The sequence below is a fragment of the Lolium perenne genome, chromosome 2 (assembly GCF_019359855.2).
Source record: "Lolium perenne isolate Kyuss_39 chromosome 2, Kyuss_2.0, whole genome shotgun sequence".
NCBI lineage: Eukaryota > Viridiplantae > Streptophyta > Magnoliopsida > Poales > Poaceae > Lolium > Lolium perenne.
In genome coordinates, this window is record NC_067245.2 from 5,050,155 (window position 1) to 5,071,390 (window position 21,236).

General features: G+C 49.0%; 1 protein-coding gene and 1 pseudogene across 1 annotated transcript in view; both read right to left on the reverse strand.

Annotated features, from left to right (window-relative positions):
• LOC139835942 (uncharacterized) overlaps nucleotides 1-18,932 on the reverse strand; it is a 155,796-nt gene extending 136,864 nt beyond the window's left edge. Inside the window, exons 1-2 of the mRNA XM_071825831.1 lie at nucleotides 18,386-18,932; nucleotides 17,748-18,123 (exon numbers count right to left, since the gene is read on the reverse strand). Coding sequence (XP_071681932.1) covers nucleotides 18,120-18,123; nucleotides 18,386-18,717 — 336 coding nt within the window. The 5' untranslated portion in view covers nucleotides 18,718-18,932 and the 3' untranslated portion in view covers nucleotides 17,748-18,119. The remainder of the gene's footprint in view (nucleotides 1-17,747; nucleotides 18,124-18,385) is intronic.
• LOC139835943 (glyoxylate/hydroxypyruvate reductase HPR3-like) lies at nucleotides 11,341-12,970 on the reverse strand (annotated as a pseudogene).
• Nucleotides 18,933-21,236: the final 2,304 nt, after the last annotated feature.

Consider the following 21,236-nt stretch of genomic DNA (forward strand, 5'->3'; position numbering starts at 1 on the left):
ACCCCCTCTTCCCTCCTCGTCTTCCCGCCATTTCTTCCCTGTCTTCCCGCCTCTTTCTTCCCGCCAATTGTTTCCCGCCAATTTCTTCCGGCCTCTTTCTTCCCGCCAATTTTTTCCCGCCAATTTCTTCCCGCCACTTTCTCCCCGCCTCTTTCTTCCAGCCTCCTGTCTTCCCGCTCCCATTTTTCCCGCCATTTGTCACTACATATAGGTAGCCCGCCTTGGCCAGCATCACATCTCTACAATCTCTCATCACTCTCTCATGGCTTCCACCGCACCCACTCTAACCTACCAGCAGGTGGAGGAGCTTTGCGCCTCGAACTACCCTTGCCCTCCGGGCTACCGCGTCCCTGCCGGCTGGAGCCTAAGCGCCGGCGGCGTGCCGGTCCCTCCCGTCCCTCAGGGTACTGCGCGCCGGGCGGCCATCACGAACCACTACTACCTCGACCTCACGCCGGAGCAGCGGATGAATCCCCGTTGGCATCCCGATAACCAGCATACTTGGGACGCCTTCTTCATCAATCGGCGTGAGAGGGCGCTCGCTGTATGAGGAGGACGGTCCGCCTCCCGGAAACTTCCACGAGGCCGGCCGTCGGCTATGGTGGTACGGCCGGACTCGCAGAGCGTCATGGACTACATCACGGCCGGCGATATCCCCCGCCCGCGCTACCCTCGCTTCGAGCCACGAGCGCCGCCCGACGACAGCGACGACAAAGAGCGACGACGACGCCGGCAACTTAGAAGGCGACGACTACCAAGCACACCGGCGGCGGCTATGAAGACTACGAGTATGCATATTATACGCCTAGGCAGGAGTATGACTAAATCACTCCAAATTTCATGTATGCAGGAGTATGACTTAGTCACTCCAAATTTCCTGTATGAAGGAGTATGACTTAGTCACTCCAAATTTCATGTATGCATGCAGGAGTATGACTTAGTCACTCCAAATTTCATGTATCATCAGTGCTATCTCGAGTCAATTGAATCATTCGAAAATGGACACCAAACACATCACGGGTAATATAATTCACATGATTCATTCAACAAAGTTTGGTACAATAAATTATTACACATCATTTCTTCCCTTGTGTCCCCGCTTGCTTACGATTGTGCCGTATCCATGGAGCATCCTCATCATTTAACTTAATGCTTGGGTCGGTGTTCACTTTGAAGGGCGGAATTTCAGCAAACATATTATAATCTTCTCGACATGTCTGCCTTGTCCTCCACTCCCACGATGTTTCTTTTCCCGAAAGAACAATGTGGCGCTTTGGATCATCGCATGATGTACTGATCGTTTTCTTATCTTTCCGTTTCCTCGGTTTGCTACTCATGTCCTTCACATAGAAAACCTGAGCGACATCTTTCGCTAGGACGAATGGTTCGTCAAGATAACCAAGATTGTTGAAATCCACCATTGTCATTCCGTATTGCTGGTCCACCTTTACCCCACCTCCTGTTAGCTTGAACCATTTGCACCTGAACAAAGGGAACCTAAAGGAGGGTCCATAGTGAAGTTCCCATATCTCCTCTATGTAACCATAATATGTGACCTTTTGCCCATTCTCGGTTGCTGCATCAAAGCGGACACCACTGTTTTGGTTGGTGCTCTTTTTATCTTGGGCGATCGTGTAAAATGTATTCCCATTTATCTCGTACCCTTGGAAAGTCGTTATAGTCGAAGATGGTGTCTTGGCCAACATGTACAGCTGATCTACAACCTTATTGTCACTCATTAAATGTTTTCTCAACCAACCGCCGAAAGTCTCCATGTGGGCCTTCCTAATCCAGGATTCAGCTTCCTGTGGTTGTCCGAGCGTAAAATATTCTTGTGTTTCTCAAAGTACGGAGCCACCAAGCTGGAATTGGTCGAATCGTGTGGTGTGCTTCATCGAGAGAATGGCCGTCCATACATATCATTGATTTCCTTCCGATCGTGCCTTTTCCACTTAGTCTCCCCTCGTGCCGCGATCGAGGAAGACCAATCGGCTTAAGGTCAGGAACAAAGTCAACACAAAACTCAATTACCTCCTCATTTCCATAGCCCTTGGCGATGCTTCCTTCTGGCCTAGCACGGTTACGAACATATTTCTTTAATACTCCCATGAACCTCTCGAAGGGGAACATATTGTGTAGAAATACAGACCGAGAATGGAAATCTCATCGACTAGGTGAACCAGGAGGTGCGTCATAATATTGAAGAAGGATGGCGGGAACACCAACTCGAAACCGACAAGACATTGGATCACATCGTTCAGTAACCGTGGTAGAACTTCGGATTGATTACCTTCTCGAGAGATTGCATTGAGGAATGCACATAGCTTCACAATGGCTACTCGAACATTTTCCGGCAGAGCCCCTCAAAGCAATCGGAAGCAATTGCGTCATAATCACGTGGCAGTCGTGAGACTTCAGGTTTTGGAACTTTTTCTCCGCCATGTTGATTATTCCCTTTATATTGGACGAGAATCCTGACGGGACCTTCATACTGCTCAGGCATTCAAAAAAGATGACCTTCTCTTCTTTGGTCGTAGCGTAGCCGGCACGACCTTGAAACCGTTCCGGATGCCGGTCATCGTGGTCTTTCAAACTTTGCTGGTCCTGCCGTGCTTCCTTTGTATCATTTGACTTCCCATACACGCCCAAGAAGCTTAGGATGTTCACGCAAATATTCTTCGTAACGTGCATCACGTCGATTGCAGAGCGGACTTCTAGGACTTCCCAATATTCTAGCTCCCAGAATATAGATTTCTTCTTCCACATGGCTACGTGCCCGTCAGCTCCCTTCGGAACTGATTGTCCGCCAGACCCTTTCCAAAGATGACTCTCAAATCCTTGACCATATCAAATACCTCAGCACCAGCAGTGTTCCGCAGCTTCGGTCGGTGATCTGCCTTGCCGTTGTAATGCTTGCCTTTCTTTCATCGGATGACCTTTCTAAGAAATCGACGATGCCCAAGGTACACGTTCTTCTTACAATTTGGCAAATGTACACTTTCAGCCTCATGTAAGCAAAGTATGCGTGCATGCATTGTATCCCTTATTTGACAGTCCCGAAAGGTTACTAAGAGCAGGCCAATCGTTGATGGTTACGAAAAGCAACGCTCGTAGGTCAAATTCCTCTTCTTTGTGCTCATCCCACACACGGACACCAGGTCTGCCCCACAGTTGTAAAAGTTCATCAACTAATGGCCTTAGGTACACATCGATGTCGTTGCCGGGTTGCTTCGGACCTTGGATGAGCACTGGCATCATAATGAACTTCCGCTTCATGCACAACCAAGGAGGAAGGTTGTAGATGCATAGAGTCACGGGCCAGGTGCTATGGCTGGAGCTCGTCGCCAAAAGGATTCATGCCATCCGTACTTAGACCAAATCTTATGTTCCTTGCGTCAGCTGCAAAATCTTTGAACTCTCTCGTCGATCTTTCTCCATTGCGTTCCATCTCGCGGGGTGTCTCAACTCCCCGTCCGACTTACGGTCCTCTTTGTGCCATCGCAACAACTTGGCATGCTCTTTGTTCCCGAACAGACGTTTCAACCGTGGTATTATAGGAGTATACCACATCACCTTGGCGGGAACCCTCTTCCTGGGTTTCGGCCCTCAACATCGTCACCAGGGTCATCGCCTCGATCTTATAACGCAATGCAGGCATACCGGGCATTCATTCAAATTCTCGTATTCACCGCGGTAGAGGATGCAACGTTGATGCATGCATGTATCTTCGTAACCTCTAAACCTAGAGGGCAGACAACCTTCTTTGCTTCGTACGTAGTGGCGGGCAACTCGTTATTCTTTGGAAACATATTCTTCAACATTTTCAGCAAGTTTTCAAATGCCGAGTCAGCTACACCTGCCCGTGCCTTCCATCTCAGCAAATCCAACTGTGCAGCCCAGCTTTTTCAGACCATCATCGCATCCGGTACAGCGCCTTCTGTGATCCTCTAACATGCGATCCAAATTCTCCCTCTCTTTTTCAGTTTCGCAGCCGTCTCCGTGCATCAGCAATGGTCCGACCAAGATCATCAACGGGATCATCACGTGCCTCTTCTTCACCTTCCCCTTCACCTTCCCCTTCACCTTCAGCATCCTCCATGAAAGTATCACCGAAATGAGCAAGATAGCTTTCATCGATGAAATCATCCCCTTCTTCATCTTCTTCCATTATAACCCCTCTTTCTCCATGCTTGGTCCAACAATTATAGCTTGGCATGAAACCGTGCAAGCAGGTGCATGTGAACATCTCTTGAGGAAGAGTAACCCTTCGATTCTTACAGCTAACACATGGACAGATAACAAAACCCCCCGCTTGTTCGCATTAGCCACTACGAGGAAATCTTTCAAACCCGCACCGAACTCGCCGGAGAGTCGGTTACCGTACATCCATTGTCGATTCATCTGCATTATTATAATATAAAATATATAATTAACCATCATGCATTTGTTAAACTAACTAGCTACAAACAATATAAATTAAACAATGAACTACACACACATGCACATTTTATCAACGACACATCAAAGGTTCAAGTTGCTAACCGCGATCGAGGAGGAAAATAAATGAGAAAGCTCAAGTGTGGCTCCAACACTTCATATCATATTTGTTTCATGCTCTTGGGGCATTTCATCAAACACCTTATGTGCATAAGAGGAACCAAAAGCAAACCTAACACCCACTTGTGAAGCTTGTGAAGAGAATGGCACCAAATGGCTAAGTGTTGGCTGCTGGATGGGTATATATAGGGGAGGGGCTTTAGTCCCGGTTGGCCTGGCCAACCGCGACTAAAGGCCTTCGGGCACCTTTAGTCGCGGTTGGCCTGGCCAACCGCGACTAAAGACCCCCCACGTGCACCGGCTGGCCCCCGAGCGCCCGGGGCCCAGGCCGTTGGTCGCGGGTCTCCTCCCGAACCGCGACTAAAGGTACCATTATTCGCGGTTGCAGCAGCATCGCGACTTATGGGGCTCACCCGAGGCCTGTTTTTCCACCAAAGGAATTTAACTCTTTTATGCTTACCAAAAATGTAGTGCTCACGTAACTCAAACTTACTCAAACTGCAGCCATCTAGCAGGTCTCAGCATGTGCAATTTTTCCATGCCATGTTCACTCATATGTACAAGACGCATATGCCACAGATTAGTTTTGCCATGTTCATCGGGAATAATAGCATCAACAATACCAGATAAAGTGGTTACTCTAAGAACATATAACTTTGCAGAATTCATATCACCAATCATGTGAAACTCGGCCGGTTCGGTGCCGTCGACGAACACTGCGAACTTGTCTGGTTGCCGTTTGATGCCGAGCGGGTCCTCATCGATGTGGAGGATGAACTCGAAGCACCTTGCCTCCTCCTAAGACAACGGCGGCGCCGGCGACGGCGAGCGGAGGGGTGATGATGCTCCAGCACGGTGGCCCCGACCGTGGCGACCGCACCCGCGGCCTCGACCATCTCGCCGGCCACCTGGACCAGCCATGGATTCCCTCGCTGGCTTGTGGGGAGTGGCACTACGGTGGAGGTTGTGCAGCGGATAGGGTTTGTGTGGAGGAGATGAGATGGGGCAGCCGAGCGCGCGCCCCTGTTTATATACGCCGTAGGCAACCGAGGGCATGGCACGCTTGGCATCGCCTTGAAGTTCGTAGGTAGAGGCAGGCGGCGGCCGCCGGCAGACAAGGCAGCACCATTAGCGTGGCACAGACTGCCAGAGCTACGCCTCACCGTCAGTACTAGCACCGCTGAGAAGATGCATCGAGCCAGGGTCGCTGCCAGGTAGGCCCGATGAAACGTCCGCCCAGACGAGAGTGGTCACACGGCGCGACCGCAGAGATGCATCCGAGGCACATATTTGGACAGTGTTTGCGTCTTCAAGGATAGCCTGATCACTATGCATCGGGCTGCTGGGATTGAATGAAGACGCATTTTTCGAACGCACGATCGCAAACGGTCGCTTCGCGTCCATTTGCATAGACCCGCTGGAGATGCCCTAAAGCATGGCATCCATCCATTAGAGATGCTCTTATAGGAAAGAAATGGGCTTCTAAAAAAAAGATAGCCTCCGCCTTCCACGTTTGGGCATGTTGAACTCAGTTTTTGTTGTTTTAAATATTTTTCTTATATAACTTGACTATTATGTTTCTCTTTCTGTATGTCTGAATCCATGCACACAAGAGGATATACAAAAGGAACTTCAAGGTCGTCTGACTGTTGGAAAACACGATATTTGTCCTCATGTTGCTTCCAACTCATTTTAGCATTTTCGTACCGATTCTTACAAATCAAATGTATTGATCCAAATCAATAAAGTTTGCACTGCTCTTGTTGAAGTCTCATTTCGGTATAACATACCAAACCATATTCTTTGACCACACCATATCCAAGTTGTGCAATATTTTTATTACCTTTCAGGTTATACTATCTTTTTATTTCATTATATTATCATTGTTGAGTAATTTGGTCCTGTCCTACTAATCCTCTGCTGCAACGCATGGGGTATCTTGTACTAAGGGAAATGGTGGAGCCCTTGATGTCAATTAACTGACCCTTGTATACTACTACTACCACAAGTTTTCAACAGATCGATGATATAATGCCGAGTCTAGTAAAATTTACCTCTTGTGACGTTCATCTATGAAAGAATATGATTTGTCTTATTGATAGATGATACATTCGGTTTTACAAAGAATATATATAGGGGCCAATGAGGTTAACCCTAACTTGAGACACAAGAAAAACTAAACCGACTTATAATCTAACATCCCCCCGCAGTATCAACGAGGGGTTCAACAACGTTGAGACTGAAACGAATATCAACAAAAGGTGTAGTTGGTAGTCCTTTGGTGAAGATGTCCGCGAACTGAGCGGAGGAGGGGACATGTAGAACTCGAACTTGTCCCAGAGCCACCTTTTCCCGTACAAAGTGAATGTCAATCTCTATATGCTTGGTGCGCCGATGCTGCACAGGATTGCCTGCCATGTAAACTGCAGAAATATTGTCACAATAAACAATGGTCGCCTGATGAATGGGCCTGTGAAGCTCCGATAACAACTGACGCAACCATACCGTCTCAGCGACAACATGGGCAACTGCACGGTACTCTGCTTCTGCTGACGAACGCGAAACTGTGACCTGCCGTTTCGAGGACCAAGAAATCAAGTTGTTACCAAGAAAAACACAGTATCCAGACGTGGACCTACGAGTGTCCGGACAACCAGCCCAATCTGCATCAGAATATGCTGTCAAAGTGGTAGGAGAGGAAGAGTTTATGTGGAGACCATGATCGAGTGTACCTTTGAGATATCGCAAAATGCGTTTGACATGATTAAAGTGGGGAATGCGAGGATCGTGCATGAACAAGCAGGCTTGTTGGACGGCAAAGGAAATTTCAGGACGAGTGATAGTGAGATATTGAAGTGCACCAGTTAGACTACGGTAAAGTGAAGGATCAGAAAAAGGATCACCCGTGGAAGAAAGTTTAAAAGTAGTGTCTACTGGAGTGCGAGAGGGCTGACAATGAGCATACCGGCACGTGTGAGGAGATCAAGAACATACTGACGCTGAGAGAGAAAGAGGCCGTGAGAATCTCTAGTGACAGCAATACCCAAAAAATGATGAAGAAGACCTAGGTCAGTCATAGAAAATTCAGTGCTAAGAAGAGAGATGATATGATCAAGGAAAGTTTGTGTAGAGGCAGTGAGAACAATGTCGTCTACATAGAGAAGCAAGTAGGCGGTGTGAGTGTCAGTATGAAAGACAAAGAGAGAAGAATCGGAATGAGATGGACAAAAGCCTATAGTTTGAATAAAAGTGGAGAAACGCTGAAACCAGGCACGGGGAGCTTGTTTAAGACCATACAAGGACTTCTTTAAGAGACAGACATGAGAGGGATAGGTGGAATCTTCGAAACCTGAGGGTTGTTGACAGTAGACGGTTTCATTCAGATGGCCATTTAGAAAAGCGTTTTTGACATCGAGTTGATGAATAGGCCAAGAAGAAGAGATGGCGATGCTAAGAACGGTTCAAATTGTGCTTGGTTTGACAACGGGAGAGAAGGTTTCATCGTAGTCAATGCCGTGTTGTTGGGAAAAACCACGACAGACCCAACGTGCTTTATAGCGAGAGAGAGAGCCGTCAGAATGAAATTTTTGGCGAAAAACCCACTTGCCAGAAACAATGTTTGCACCTGTGGGAGGAGGAACGAGTTGCCATGTGTCATTTTGAAGAAGAGCATTGAACTCATCGAGCATGGCTGTTTTCCAATTGGGATCTAAGAGGGCAGATTTGTAGGTTTTGGGAATTGGGGAGATAGAGATGGTGGCAGAGAGGTTAAGACGTGTTTGAGGGAGACGGAAGCCTGATTTGGCACGTGTACGCATGCCGTGGGCGTTTTGGGGTTGAGTTGTAGGAACGGCGTGAGGCGGAGGGGTGTGTGTTTGTGGTATATCAGAGGATGAAGGAGGAGAGTTGCCCGGCGCAGCGGAGGAGGCGGGCGTAGGAGGGGAGGGTGGGTATGGCGGTGAAGGAGGGGGGTGGAGTTGCCTGATGGAGCAGGGGTTGTGGGAGAGGGGGTTGCCGGGGTAGGGTTTGGAAGAGATGTGAGGTGAAGCGGTGTTAAAGTGGTACGATGAGATGGTGGTTTTGGTGTGGGAGAAGTGGGTTGTGGACGAGTAGCATAGGGAAAAACGTGTTCGACAAAGGTGACATGGCGAGAGATGTGGATTTGTCCCGAAAGCATATCTAGACATCGATAGCCTTTGTGTTCATCGGAGTAACCGAGGAAAACGCAGGCCATAGAGCGAGGAGCTAATTTGTGTGGAGAAGTGGCATAGGAATTGGGAAAGCAAAGGCAGCCAAAGACTCGAAGGTCAGAGTAGTTTGGGTGAGAGAGAAAAAGGGAGAAGAATGGTGTAGTATTTGGGTTGGCTTTAGAGGGACGTATGTTTAAAAGATAGGTGGTTGTTCGAAGTGCTTCAGCCCAAAATTGTGGTGGTAGGGAGGAGTGTATTAGAAGAGTGCGGATAATGTCATTGATAGTACGAAGGGACCGTTCAGCTTTGCCATTTTGGGGAGATGTATAGGGACACGAAAAACGCAGAAGAATGCCGTGATTTAGAAAGAATTCTCTATTGCTAAAGTTATTAAATTCACGGCCATTGTCACATTGAATGAAACGGATGGGGAGGAAAAAGTGTGTGGTTACATAGCGTTGAAAGTTTAGAAAAAGTGTGTGAACATCAGATTTGTTTCGGAGAGGAAAGGTCCATGTATAATGGGTGAAATCATCTAAAATAACGAGATAATACTTAAAACCTGAAATACTTTTATGTGGAGATGTCCAAATATCACAGTGAAGTAATTCGAAAGGGAAAGTACTAAAGGAGGTGGAGGAGCTAAAGGGGAGGCGGACATGTTTGCCTTGTTGACACGATTCACAAGTTGAAGACTCATGAGTGTCTTTATTGCATGGGATAGAAAAATCACTAAGGAGCGAGGACATGGTGGCGGTGTTGGGATGTCCTAAACGCTGGTGCCAGAGCTCCACCGAGGCGAGCATGGAGGAGGGTTAGGCGGCGGTGGAGGTGCCATGGATGGTGTAGAGGTCTCCAGAACTATTGAATCGAGCGATCTCCTCCTTGGTTAGGTAATCCTTCATAGATAAACCAAAATAGTCAAATTCAACGGAGACAAGATTATCACGAGTGAATTGGCGAACGGAGATTAGGTTTTTAATAAGAGCTGGTGCTACTAGGACATCGCGGAGGAGGAGAGGTTTGGTGGGTGATGGAATATGTGTGTGACCGACACAATATATTGGAATAGTGGAACCATCGCCTAAGGTAATGGATGAGAAAGGTGTCGAAGTGCAATTTGACAGCATATTATGTGATGAAAACATGTGACTAGATGCACCAGAGTCAAAAATCCAGTCCGTACCTGAGTTCTCTTGAGCAGCAAAATTGTTCATGGCCTGTAGAAAGGCGGCTTGATCCCAGGTTGGCGTTGGAGTAGGAAGAAGAGGTGGTGCAGTCGACGATGATGACACTGGGGGCATGGTTGGCAGCTGATATGGAGCGATACTGCCTCCCGGGTTGGTGTAGGGGGAGGACGGAGCGGCACCGTACGGAGTGGCGTAGAGAGGCGACGAGGGCGCGCCGTACATGGGTGGCGGAGCAGCATAGTACGCTTGCGGAGGAGGCCGTGGTGTGAGCAGCCCTGGAGAGCCGGTGTGAGGGCGCAATCCGGGCGTCCAGCCGCGCAAGTATGCCGGCGGAGTGCCGGCCGAGGCGGGAGCTGTCCATGGCATCGACCAGGCTTGGACCATGCCTGTCCATGGATCCTGCATGGGACGCCATCCTGAAGGAGCCGGGGGAGGTGGAGCGCTGTAGACGGGCGCTTGCGGCATGCTGTAGACGGGCGCAGATGGTGGCGGCGGGCGTGGAGGACGCCAGATGGGGTTTTTGCCCCTGTAGTTGGGACTTGGGCGCAGCCCAGGAGGGGGCTGCGGCGTATGCGCGGGAGGTGGTGGCACTGGCGCAGGAGCTTGAGGCGGCGGGCGAGGAGCGGCGACGAAGGCCTGTGGACGGGCCGCCTTACGAGTTTGGGTGGTGTCGGCGTGTTGCAGCAGGGAGCGGACCTCGGCGAAGGTGGGGCGGGGGCGCATCATGGGGATGAACGACGCTTGCTTGTCGAAGTCGTTACTGAGACCAGCGACAAGGATGTTGATGAGCTGCCGATCGGACACGGGATCGCCGAGTTCACGAAGCTCGTCGGCGATAGCACTAAGGTGCTGGCAGTAGGTGCTGATGGAGGTGTCGCCCTGGACGGTGTTGCGAAGCTCGTTGTTGAGGCTGGTGACGCGGCCGTCAACGTTGTCCTGGAAGAGCTGCCGAAGAGCCGACCAAAGGGCGGAGGCGGTGGCGGCGCTGCGAAAGACGAGGTTGAAGATCTCGGTGGAGACGCGGGTGTAGATCCACTGGATGATGGCGAGATCGTCCTTGACCCATTGCGGATCATCGGGACGAGGCGGAACGGAGCCATCGACATGCCCACGAAGATTGCAACGCCCTAGATGAACTTCAAACAAATGGCACCAATGGTAATAGTTGTGAGCAGCAAGATCTAATGTAATTGGGATGAAGGGTGTAACATCAGCTATTGTATCTGTGTAGGAGAGAGCAGAGGGAGGAGGGGCTAGCACGAGGGAGGTGGAGAGTTGGGAGGCAAGAGCTTTGGCTTTGGCGTTGATAAGGGCGTCGCGGCGCTCGAAGTAGCCGGGCGGTGGCGGCGGCGACCGCTTGGGAGGGGGAGCCATACCCTAGATCGGATCGGTGTCTGATACCATGAAAGAATATGATTTGTCTTTATTGATAGATGATACATTCGGTTTTACAAAGAATATATATAGGGGCCAATGAGGTTAACCCTAACTTGAGACACAAGCAAAACTAAACCGACTTATAATCTAACAATCTAGGAGCAAGAATATTCTCAAATTCCTGATCGGTTGCTCCAAGATTACATTCGACTGAGTTCACTCAGAAATTTGATTTTACTAGGTGGCATCTTTCGTGTTTCCAAATAAGGGAACGCATCTTTTGTCGACAATGAAGTGAGCACTCCACTATTCCAGTTTCCAGGATGAAGCTTCTTCGGAGTTCAGATCGTAAAGAATCACACGCACAGGCCGGGACGACTTCGATCAACGTCGGTTTTATTCAGAGTTCAGAGCTGCACAGGACTGACGACCGGCCTCCCTGAGAAGAAGGCGTCGAGGTTGGCGGTGACCACCTCGAGCACGCCGCGCATGGACTCCGGCGTGATCACGGCCCGGTGGTCCGACAGCACGACGTTGTCCATGCCGAACAGCTCCGGCGGCACGGCCGGCTCGTTCGCGTACACGTCCAGCCCGGCGCCGCCGAGCACGCCGTCCCGCAGGCACCTCACCAGCTCCGGCTCGTCCACCAGGCCGCCCCGGCCGACGTTGATGAGCACGCCGTCCTTCCCCAGCGCCTCCATCACCTCCCGGTTCACCATGTGCTTCGTCTCGGCCGTCAGCGCGCAGGACAGCACCAGCACGTCGCTGCCGGCGGCGAGGTCGAGCAACGCGGGGACGAACGTGTACGGCGATGAAGGCTTCGGCGACCTCGAGTGGTAGGAGACGGCGCAGCCGAAGGCGGCGAGGCGCCGCGCGACGCGGGAGCCGATGTTGCCCAGCCCCACGATCCCCACTCGCTTCCCGCTCACCTGCCATTGCACAAGAGTCCGATTTAATTCTGTTCGAGATTCAATTTGCAAGCGCGATGCAAGATGAATCAAGAAAGGATACCATGCGTTGTAATTGTACAGTCACAGCGATGTCGATGAACTAATTCTGGCCACCGCGATCTATTGACCATGGCAGCGAGCTATGTGAAAACAGAGTCGTTGAACGCGGAACGGCACGGCACTTGTCACTAGCGACAAGAAGTACTGCTAACCTTGAGGGTAGTCGCCGTCGGCCGACCACCTGCCCCTCCGGACGTACGCGTCAGCGGCGGCCACCCGACGGAGCACAGCCACCACGAGCCCGACGGCGTAGTCGGCCGAGTCGACCGCGAACGCTGGCCCGGCGTTGGTCACGCTGAGCCCGCGGCTCCGGCAAGTATCGAGATCAACATGATCAACTCCCACGGAGGTGCCCGCCACGAGCTCCAGCGCAGGGAGCCTGGCCAGGTGTTCGGCAGTGACCGGCGCGAGCCCCGGCACGAGCAGCACCCTCGCCTCTGCCGCAGCCGCCGCGTCGGCGTCCACGGCGAGAACGAACCGGTAGCGGCCGGCGAGCGCTGCCGCGAACTCCGGGAAGAGCGGCTGCGCCAGGAGCACGAGCGGCTTCTCGTCGGCGGGCGTGGTCTCCATCGGGATCCCGGCAACAGCTTGGCCGGTAGAGGGGATGGAATCAGTAGGAGTGACACCAGCACGGTTGGTGGTGACTACTGGCTGCCGACCATAATCTAATTGAGAAATAACAAAACGGCATCACATAACAAACCCATCAACAAGATTCTTCGATCGCTGATTCGTTCTCATTTCTCAAGAAACACATAGTCTCACCATTTCAATAGTTTAAGCTATATTCTAGATTTAGATGCCGTCCTAACCTGTTCTGGGTTTCTATCCCGTTTCGAATTTCAAGCTCCAAATCTTATCTTTTATGCTCGATTCCAAGAAAAAAAACTTAGAACAGTCTTTAAAGTTTCAAATTTATCAGAAAAACTTGGGACAGGGCTATTTCCCGTCGGCCTAGACCTAACTTAACTTTCGGTTAAATGATGCCACCAAATTTTATGTGCAATTCATGTATAACAGGAAAAAATATATGTGCAATTGCAAGTCTACATACAACTGTACGGTCATGTGCAATTCTCGTATACACAAATCATTATACAAAACTATCGGTTCTAGAGTCAACCTAGAACTAACTAAATTCTTGATCGTATTTGAACTAGCAAAAGAAGAAAAAAGGCATTATAGATGTGGGCAATGATGTGTTCTTTCCGCGTATACAAGGTATTTGACATTGATATTTTGCACATAGTAGGACATCTAAATTTTTTCGGCATATAATTAAACATCAAGATGTGGTTTGATTTTCTTACACAGAAAATACTCGCTATAACAATGGAACACTAAAACCCCAAACTCACAATAGCCTCTTTTTTTTTCTATAGAGCGACAAAAACACCTCCTTAGTTGGTAGATTTTTCTAATATAGATATAAAAACAGAGACATGTCATAGGAATACGTGTGCAAAACAAAGTACCAATGAAAGTGGAAATCTGTTGTTTGGTTCATAGGATGAAAGCATGCAAATACTCGACAAATTAAAATCAAATCATATATAAAGTCTATTGACAATGCTATAAAAAATTCGTGCATAAAGTTAGTAAAGTATATTGACAATTTTATCATGCTATGAAAGACATCGGCACATTTTTCTTAAATAAAATTTGAAAAAGGTTTAAGTGGAATCTAATTTTTTTACCTTTTTTCTTTGAAACTGTGATTAAACAAAAAAAATCATTATTTTCCATTTTCTTTGGTCCTTGGAACAAAAGAGATGAGTAGCTACAATAGGGAAACTCTATATGTATATGAACACTATGCTGCCACTTAGAGGAATTATACATCTTCCGGTCTCAACCGTGAATTATTTTCTCCTACCTGGATTGTGGGGACTTCATGTTCTAGTCAGTTTATCCAAAAGATCGATCTAATAGAAGGTACTATGCAATTCCATTCAACACGAGCCCGTGTATTTCTGTTTCAAGAATCATGGGCCTTTTTGGATGTGGATCTTCAGATTTTTTAAGGGAGGATGTATTATTTATTTGTAATACTAATTTGGCTATAATTTGAACCTAAAAAATTACCGCATAGCTCTGGTGCCACGTGAATGGCATGCTCTAGGTTAATTGAAAAGATTGATGTAATAGAGGGAGCGGTGATGGCAGCTAGTTGTAGGTGCTATTAGATGAACACAGTCAGCAGGGGGTAGGCTGGTGCCGTGGCACCTCTGATGATAGAATTATTTTTGCAAACTTCAAGAATAATATATTTATATAATTACTTGCAAGTTTATCAATTTTCATATATAACCTTCTAAGAAATTTTACATGCAGTTGTTCATCATTGTGTAACTTTCCTGGGACCCCTCATGAACATTAGTACATGGGTAGCAAACTCAAAACAGAGTCGTCTCGTATCAATACTCCACTAGCAATACCACTAGTCTTCATTCCTTTGCACATACAGTCCCAACCAAACCACCGACCGACCGAGTACATTCAAACCTATTTTTCTGTTGCGCTTTAATTCCCGGCACTACGGGAACCCGCCGAGGGGCCGACGGCCGGCAGCCGTCGGCACAGCGTACGCTGCCGTCGGCCCGGCCTGTGCCGACGGCTGTCGGCACACCGCCGTCGGCACAATATCGCCTCGGCACAGCCCCTGTCGCCGTCGGCACAGCGTCCAGCCCGACGGTCAGACAACGCCGTCGGCACAGTAGCCGTCGGCACAGTCCGAGTGGGGCCCGCTGAGCGTCTAACGGCCGTTAGGCCAGGAAGGGAGTTGTGCCGACGGCCAAGCCGTCGGCCCAGCTGCTGTGCTCGGACGGCCTGGAGCCGCCCCGCGGCCACCACCCTTTTCCAGTGCCGACGGCCGCCGTCGGCCTAGGTCCATCGGCCCAGCCGCTGCCGCCAGCGCTCCGCCAGCCCAGCTGCCGTCCCCTCTTCTATGCCGACGGCATAGCCGTCGGCACAGCTCCTGCCATTTGGCACGGCTAGGGGGCTGCCGTCGGCACAGACTTTACAATTTGGTTTCCCTCGCTTTTCCTGGTCCAGCACAGCAAGCACAGCAAATAATCATCACAAATGGCAGTAATATACATTGAAATGCATCACAAATGTAGCACATCACATAATCATCATCGTCATCATATCAAACGTAGCAACAACATCATCGTGATACAAATATGTGGCATGTAGCACACACGATCATCATACATCGTCAACACATGGCACACATGATCGACACACACCCGCTAGACACCTAGCTAAGGGGGAACTAAGATCAGGGGGTCCAACCAAGTTCCCTACTTGTAAATTCAGGCGTCCGGCCTTTGTCAAGGTAGACCGAAGTAGAACCATGGCCTGAACCATCGCCAGCAGGAGAAAAACCTGAAGCACCGGGAGAATGGCGGCCGGGGTGCATCGGTGTGCCCTCGCACGACGAACCAGGAGAGGGTCGGTTCCGCGAACTTCCCGTGCCCTACATGTTTGACAAGAGTTAGCATCTTAGACATGCGAAAGGAAAGCGGTGAAAGCAGCTTAGACAATGGTTAGGCACAGGACTTACCGGAGTCCGTGCGTAGTATGTGGCCGCGAAAGCTTCCCTCGATGGGCACACTGGAGTCGGCCCCGGCCTAGCTGGCTCCTCGGCCGGAAGTGTGATCCTCTCTCCAGTCAAGAAGAACGTCCTGACCGCCTGCAAGATAGTTTAGATGTCAAGCGCCGCAGATATAAAAAAAGGGGAGGTGGGACTTGTCATGTCTTCGAACCATAAAAGATTGGAACTTACACGACTCGTCGCCTCCTGGTACTCTTCCCAAGCCGCTCTCTTGAGGTCCCACTCTGCTACAACCGTCAAATACTTCTCATAAGCGGCCGCGTAGGCGGCCTCAAAGTGAGCCTACAATTTCCAAGAAAAGGAGTCATGTCAATTTAGCCATTCAGGGATGAATGTTGGAAAGAAGATGGAAATGAGAAAACTTACATCCGTACGACGGTGTCGAGGAGGCGCGACCGGTGGGTCGCCGGTGGTGAGGGTAGACCTGATCTGCGTGAGGGTCCTCTGCGGCTTGATCACCCCACTAAGAAGCTTCGTGCGGCCATGCTCCGCGCCGCTCCCCGCCACCATAATCGCCGTCAAGTCGGTCTCCTGCTCAATAGGATCATCCACCTCCGGATGAAGACCCTTGAACACCGAGCAAGATTTCTCCAACTCCTCTTCGGCATAGCCGAAGTACTGGCAGCGAGGGCTGAGGCTGGCTCAGATCGGGCTGCTTCAGCTTCATCTTCTGCCACCCTCCCACCTCGGTGAGAGGCTCCCCGAGTTCCGCCTCCTGCACAGCAAGATAAATGTTATGTGTATCAAGTAGTAATATGAGGGGAAATAAGTGCAAGTTGTTCCATGTATATATGTACCTTGTGCTTCCTGTAGCGCTCAGTGCTGCGGCTTCCCGCACTGTGTGTTCCTCCAAAGGCCCCGGTTTGCCTTGTTGCGCGCGCTCTTGGCGTTGAAGTCGGCGTCTTCGCCAACCCACCTCGCTACCAAGGCCTCAAATGCGTCTTCCTTATTCTCGCACCATAGGGGCATAACCTGAAAAACCAAAACTCATTTGAAGAACACATAATGCAATCCCAACTATGCAGCAACATAGAGTCTCATTGAATATTTACTTACCTTCAAGTAATCTTCCTTTGTCAGCTGAGGATCGTCCCGATATTGTCGCTTTCTTGACCCTCGTGCCTCGCTCAGCCTTGAAGTGCCCGATGCAGGTATGCTTCTGATTGTACCACTGTTGCCTTGTCAACCTCTGACAAGCCCTAGTCAGTACCGCCCTCCCTTGCTCAACCATATCATCAGGCACCTTATAATGGGTCTGCAATCATGCATAAGAATAATTGTGAGAGAGACATGAGTTAGCATAGTGTGGTCATCAACTATGAAGTAAACTCGAGAAGCATGCTTTACCCAAAACTTGGTGTACACGGCGTCAGAAGCTGTCCCAAAGCCCGGGCAAGGAGCTGCCTCATAGTCCGCCCAAGTCTCGGCTAGCTTCTTCTCGCCGCCGGGGACCGGAGTGTAAAAGCCCGGCCGCATCGCCTAATAAGAGCTCCAATCATGCTCGACGGCTGGCGAACCCCCTTGTCATATGTCCAATTGCTGCACAATAATCAAAACATTAGTATGCCAATCAGTTATGCACAATAATGAAAACATTAGTACATAGCAAAATGAATCTAAATGTTCAAAATTAAACTTACTCTTTTTCGTTCGGGATGATGAGGGCTTTCGCATCCTGGCTAGTAGGCTCCCTCCTCTCATCAGGGACTTGCGATTCACCACGAATGCGCAACTTCTTCGGCGCCATCTCCCTCTCCGCCTCCTCGTCCTGCCCCTCCACCTCCATCTCCACCTCCATCTCCACCTCCATCTCCCCCTCAGTAGACTGTGTGTGAGCGGACTGGGAAGCCACGTCGCCAGAAGCAGAGGGTATGTCACAAAGGAAAGGTCCACCTCCACCTCGTCCTCGTCCTCCACCTCCACCTCGTCCTCGTCCTCCACCTCCGCCTCCGCCTCGTCCTCCAGCTCGTCCTCCACCTCCACCTCGTCCTCCACCTCCACCACGTCCTCCACCTCCACCTACACCTCCACCTCCAACTCCACCCGTGTCATCGTCCGCGTAACGCGAGCTGGCACGCGTTGGTCTTCCACTTCTAGTGGTCCCGGTGAACTTCTGTTGGCTCATACTCTTCAAAATGGAGTTCATGGATTGCTTGCTTCCGCTCATATTGATCAATCACCTGCATTGACAAAGAGTAAACAAGTAAGCATTCATGCCTTAATAAAATGTAGACACTAAGCAAAAAATAGATACTAAGCATAAGAAGCATATTGAAAAATAGATACTAAGCATAAGAAGCATATTGAAAAATAGATACTAAGCATAAGAAGCATATTGAAAAATAGATACTAAGCATAAGAAGCATATTGAAAAATAAATACTAAGTATAAGAAGCATATGGAAAAATAGATACTAAGCATAAAGGCATAAAGGACCCTCACCTCGAATCATCACTATCATAATGAGGCATTGGGTTCTCATAACGAGGCATTGGGTTCTCATTTTCACTATCACTATCAGTATCATGTGAGTAATGAGGTTGGGTGGGAATGTCCGGTGGAGGCTCATCATTGAACCCATTGCCCTCATGTAACTTGGTGAGCATTTGTATGTCCTTTAGGTCCACCACTGTTTCACCATGAAGATGTGCCTCATTCTCGAGGTCCTCAAGACCAATTTCTATTTCGAAATCCCCAAAGTTCTCTTGCTCTTGATAAAAAATTCCCTCGTATGTTACAGGGTCAATGTTGTTGTAATCCTCGTCGGAGGGCATGGGTAGCTTACCATGTGGTGATACCTTGAACACGACTTCCCAGCCTTTGAGGTACTCCTTTTGACATGGGTAGGGCAAATAATAAACTTGCTTGGCTTGGTGAGCCACAACAAAGACATCGGCTCCGCTATAGCAGGTTGAAGGCCTAACTTCCACTAACCCAATGGAAGGAGTGCTTCTCTGTCCAACTTGTGGGTCGAACCAGTGGCATTTGAACACAACGAGATTGAGTTGTATGTTTGTACTATTGAATGTCAGCTCGTATACATTCTCTAACCTTCCGTAGTATTCTATGTCATCGGATCCTTTGGTGAAGACCCTAGTATTTATAGTTTTTGGGTTAGGCCGATTCTTCTGGTGATACTCTGTATGGAAGCGATACCCATTCACATCGTACTTCTCATACATTGAGATTCTACGGTTGCAACCCTGGGAAACACATCTCAGCTCATCCGTCATCTCAACGTTGGGATCACCTCCCTACAAATTCAGTTCAAATTGTTTCTTTGCATTAGTTACGTGTAATAAGAGGGACAAGTCACGGATTGCAAAAGTATTGGCTAAAAGGGACTTGTTAGAAATTACTTTTTCGTAGAACCAATCCAGGAATTTTTTCTTTCCGGGACGACTCTCTTTCAAAAGAATCTCCATCTCCGCATCGAGGGATCCGTCGATCTCGTCCAATATTCATCCTTGTATTGGCTAAAAGGGAGAAAAACGTATTAGACCAAAAAAATCGAGTTACTAATTGCAAAGTAATTTGTTCACCATTTTACCTTATGAATTTGAGCACTTCTTGCATGTTCGTAACCACATAAAACATTATGCAATCTTTCTCTTCCTTTGTCAAGATGCCCTTTTTAGAGGCACCAGCCTTGCCACCGTGACATTTGAAGAGGAGGAGCTTGGGGTCATGCTTGGGCTCGTCGATATTGTACCGAGATATCGGGTTATGCATAGTGGGAACATCATCCGCATAGTACGTTGTCGTGGCGTCTGCCATCTCCCGGAGGATAGTTGCCTCAGCTATGCATGCTTCAATCTTATTTTTGTTGCCACATTTGTTTCGAATATACTTGAACTCTCTCTCAATACAAAACTGCCAACGATACTGCACCGGTCCACCCAAGAGTGCCTCGTTCGCAAGATGCACAATGAGATGTAACATCGGAGTAAAGAAACCTGGTGGAAAGATCATCTCTAACTTGCATAACAACTCAGGCACTTGATCATGCAACTTCGCAATCACCGACTCACATATCCGCTAGCACAGACCGTGCGGAAGAAATGGCTCAACTCCGCAAGCACTCGCGTACATGCTCGGGGAGATACCCTCGAACCATCACCGGCATCGTCGCTCAATCCATATATGATAGTCGTGACTCTTGAGCCCGTTTACTTTTCCTGTTGTAAGATTGACTCCCTTACTCATATTCGAACAATAGCCATCTGGGAACATAACGGCGTATTTCAGCCACATCATTGCCTCCTTCTTCTGGAGACTATCAAGCACGTAGTTGGCATGCGGCTTGACCCAATTTTTTCTATTGCCCTCAGGAGGATGCATGTGTAGTCTTTGCCTGTCACACAGATTCTCAACATCGACTCTAGCCTTGACATTATCCTTTGTCTTGTCAGGAATGTTCAGGACGGTGTTAAAAACGGACTCCCCCACATTCTTTTCGGTGTGCATCATATCGATGTTATGGGGAAGTTCGAGATCCTTGTAATACTCGAGCTGCGTTAAGCCTGGCACGTGAGTCCAGTTGTGTGTCTCACCATATCCCACATATGTTTTGTCGGGTTCTTTACTACGCTGGAGAGCACGTAGCTCACCATCAACAGTTTCACCATTGAACTTTGGTATCGTTTCTTCTTCACGCACAACTTTGCCCTTTGTGAAGTTCTTTTTGTCTCCTCTGAACCGATGCCCTCTTTTGAGGTACTTTCGATGTTTGTCAAATGCGACATATTTGCGACCCGCATTCAGCCAAATGAACTCCAATCGGTGCACACACCGGGCATGGAAACCTACCAGCTGTACAATGCCCGCAAAATAGAGCGTACCTGGTAGGTCGTGCATGGAATATTGGAACCAAACTTTCATGACAAAGTTTGTCTTCGTTGCTCGGTCGTATGTCAAGGTCCCATGGTGCCAAGAGTGGTGCAAATCATCCACAAGCGGTTGCATGAATACACTCAAATTCTTCCCCGGGTAATCAGGCCCTGGAATGATCATCGACAGGAATATGGTCTTCCTTTGCATAAGGACTCCGGGAGGGAGATTGAGCGGAATAACAAACACGGGCCAATAGCTGTACGTGGATGCTGACATACCATATGGATTGAATCCATCGGTTGCTATCGCAATTCTGACATTCCGAGCATCATTTGCCTTATCAGGGTGTTTTGCATCGAAGTTCTGCCATGCTTTACCATCAGATGGGTGCCCCATGTTTAGTCGTCCCTCCGCGTCCTTGAATCTCAACCCGTTCTTATGCCACGTCATCTGTTTGGCT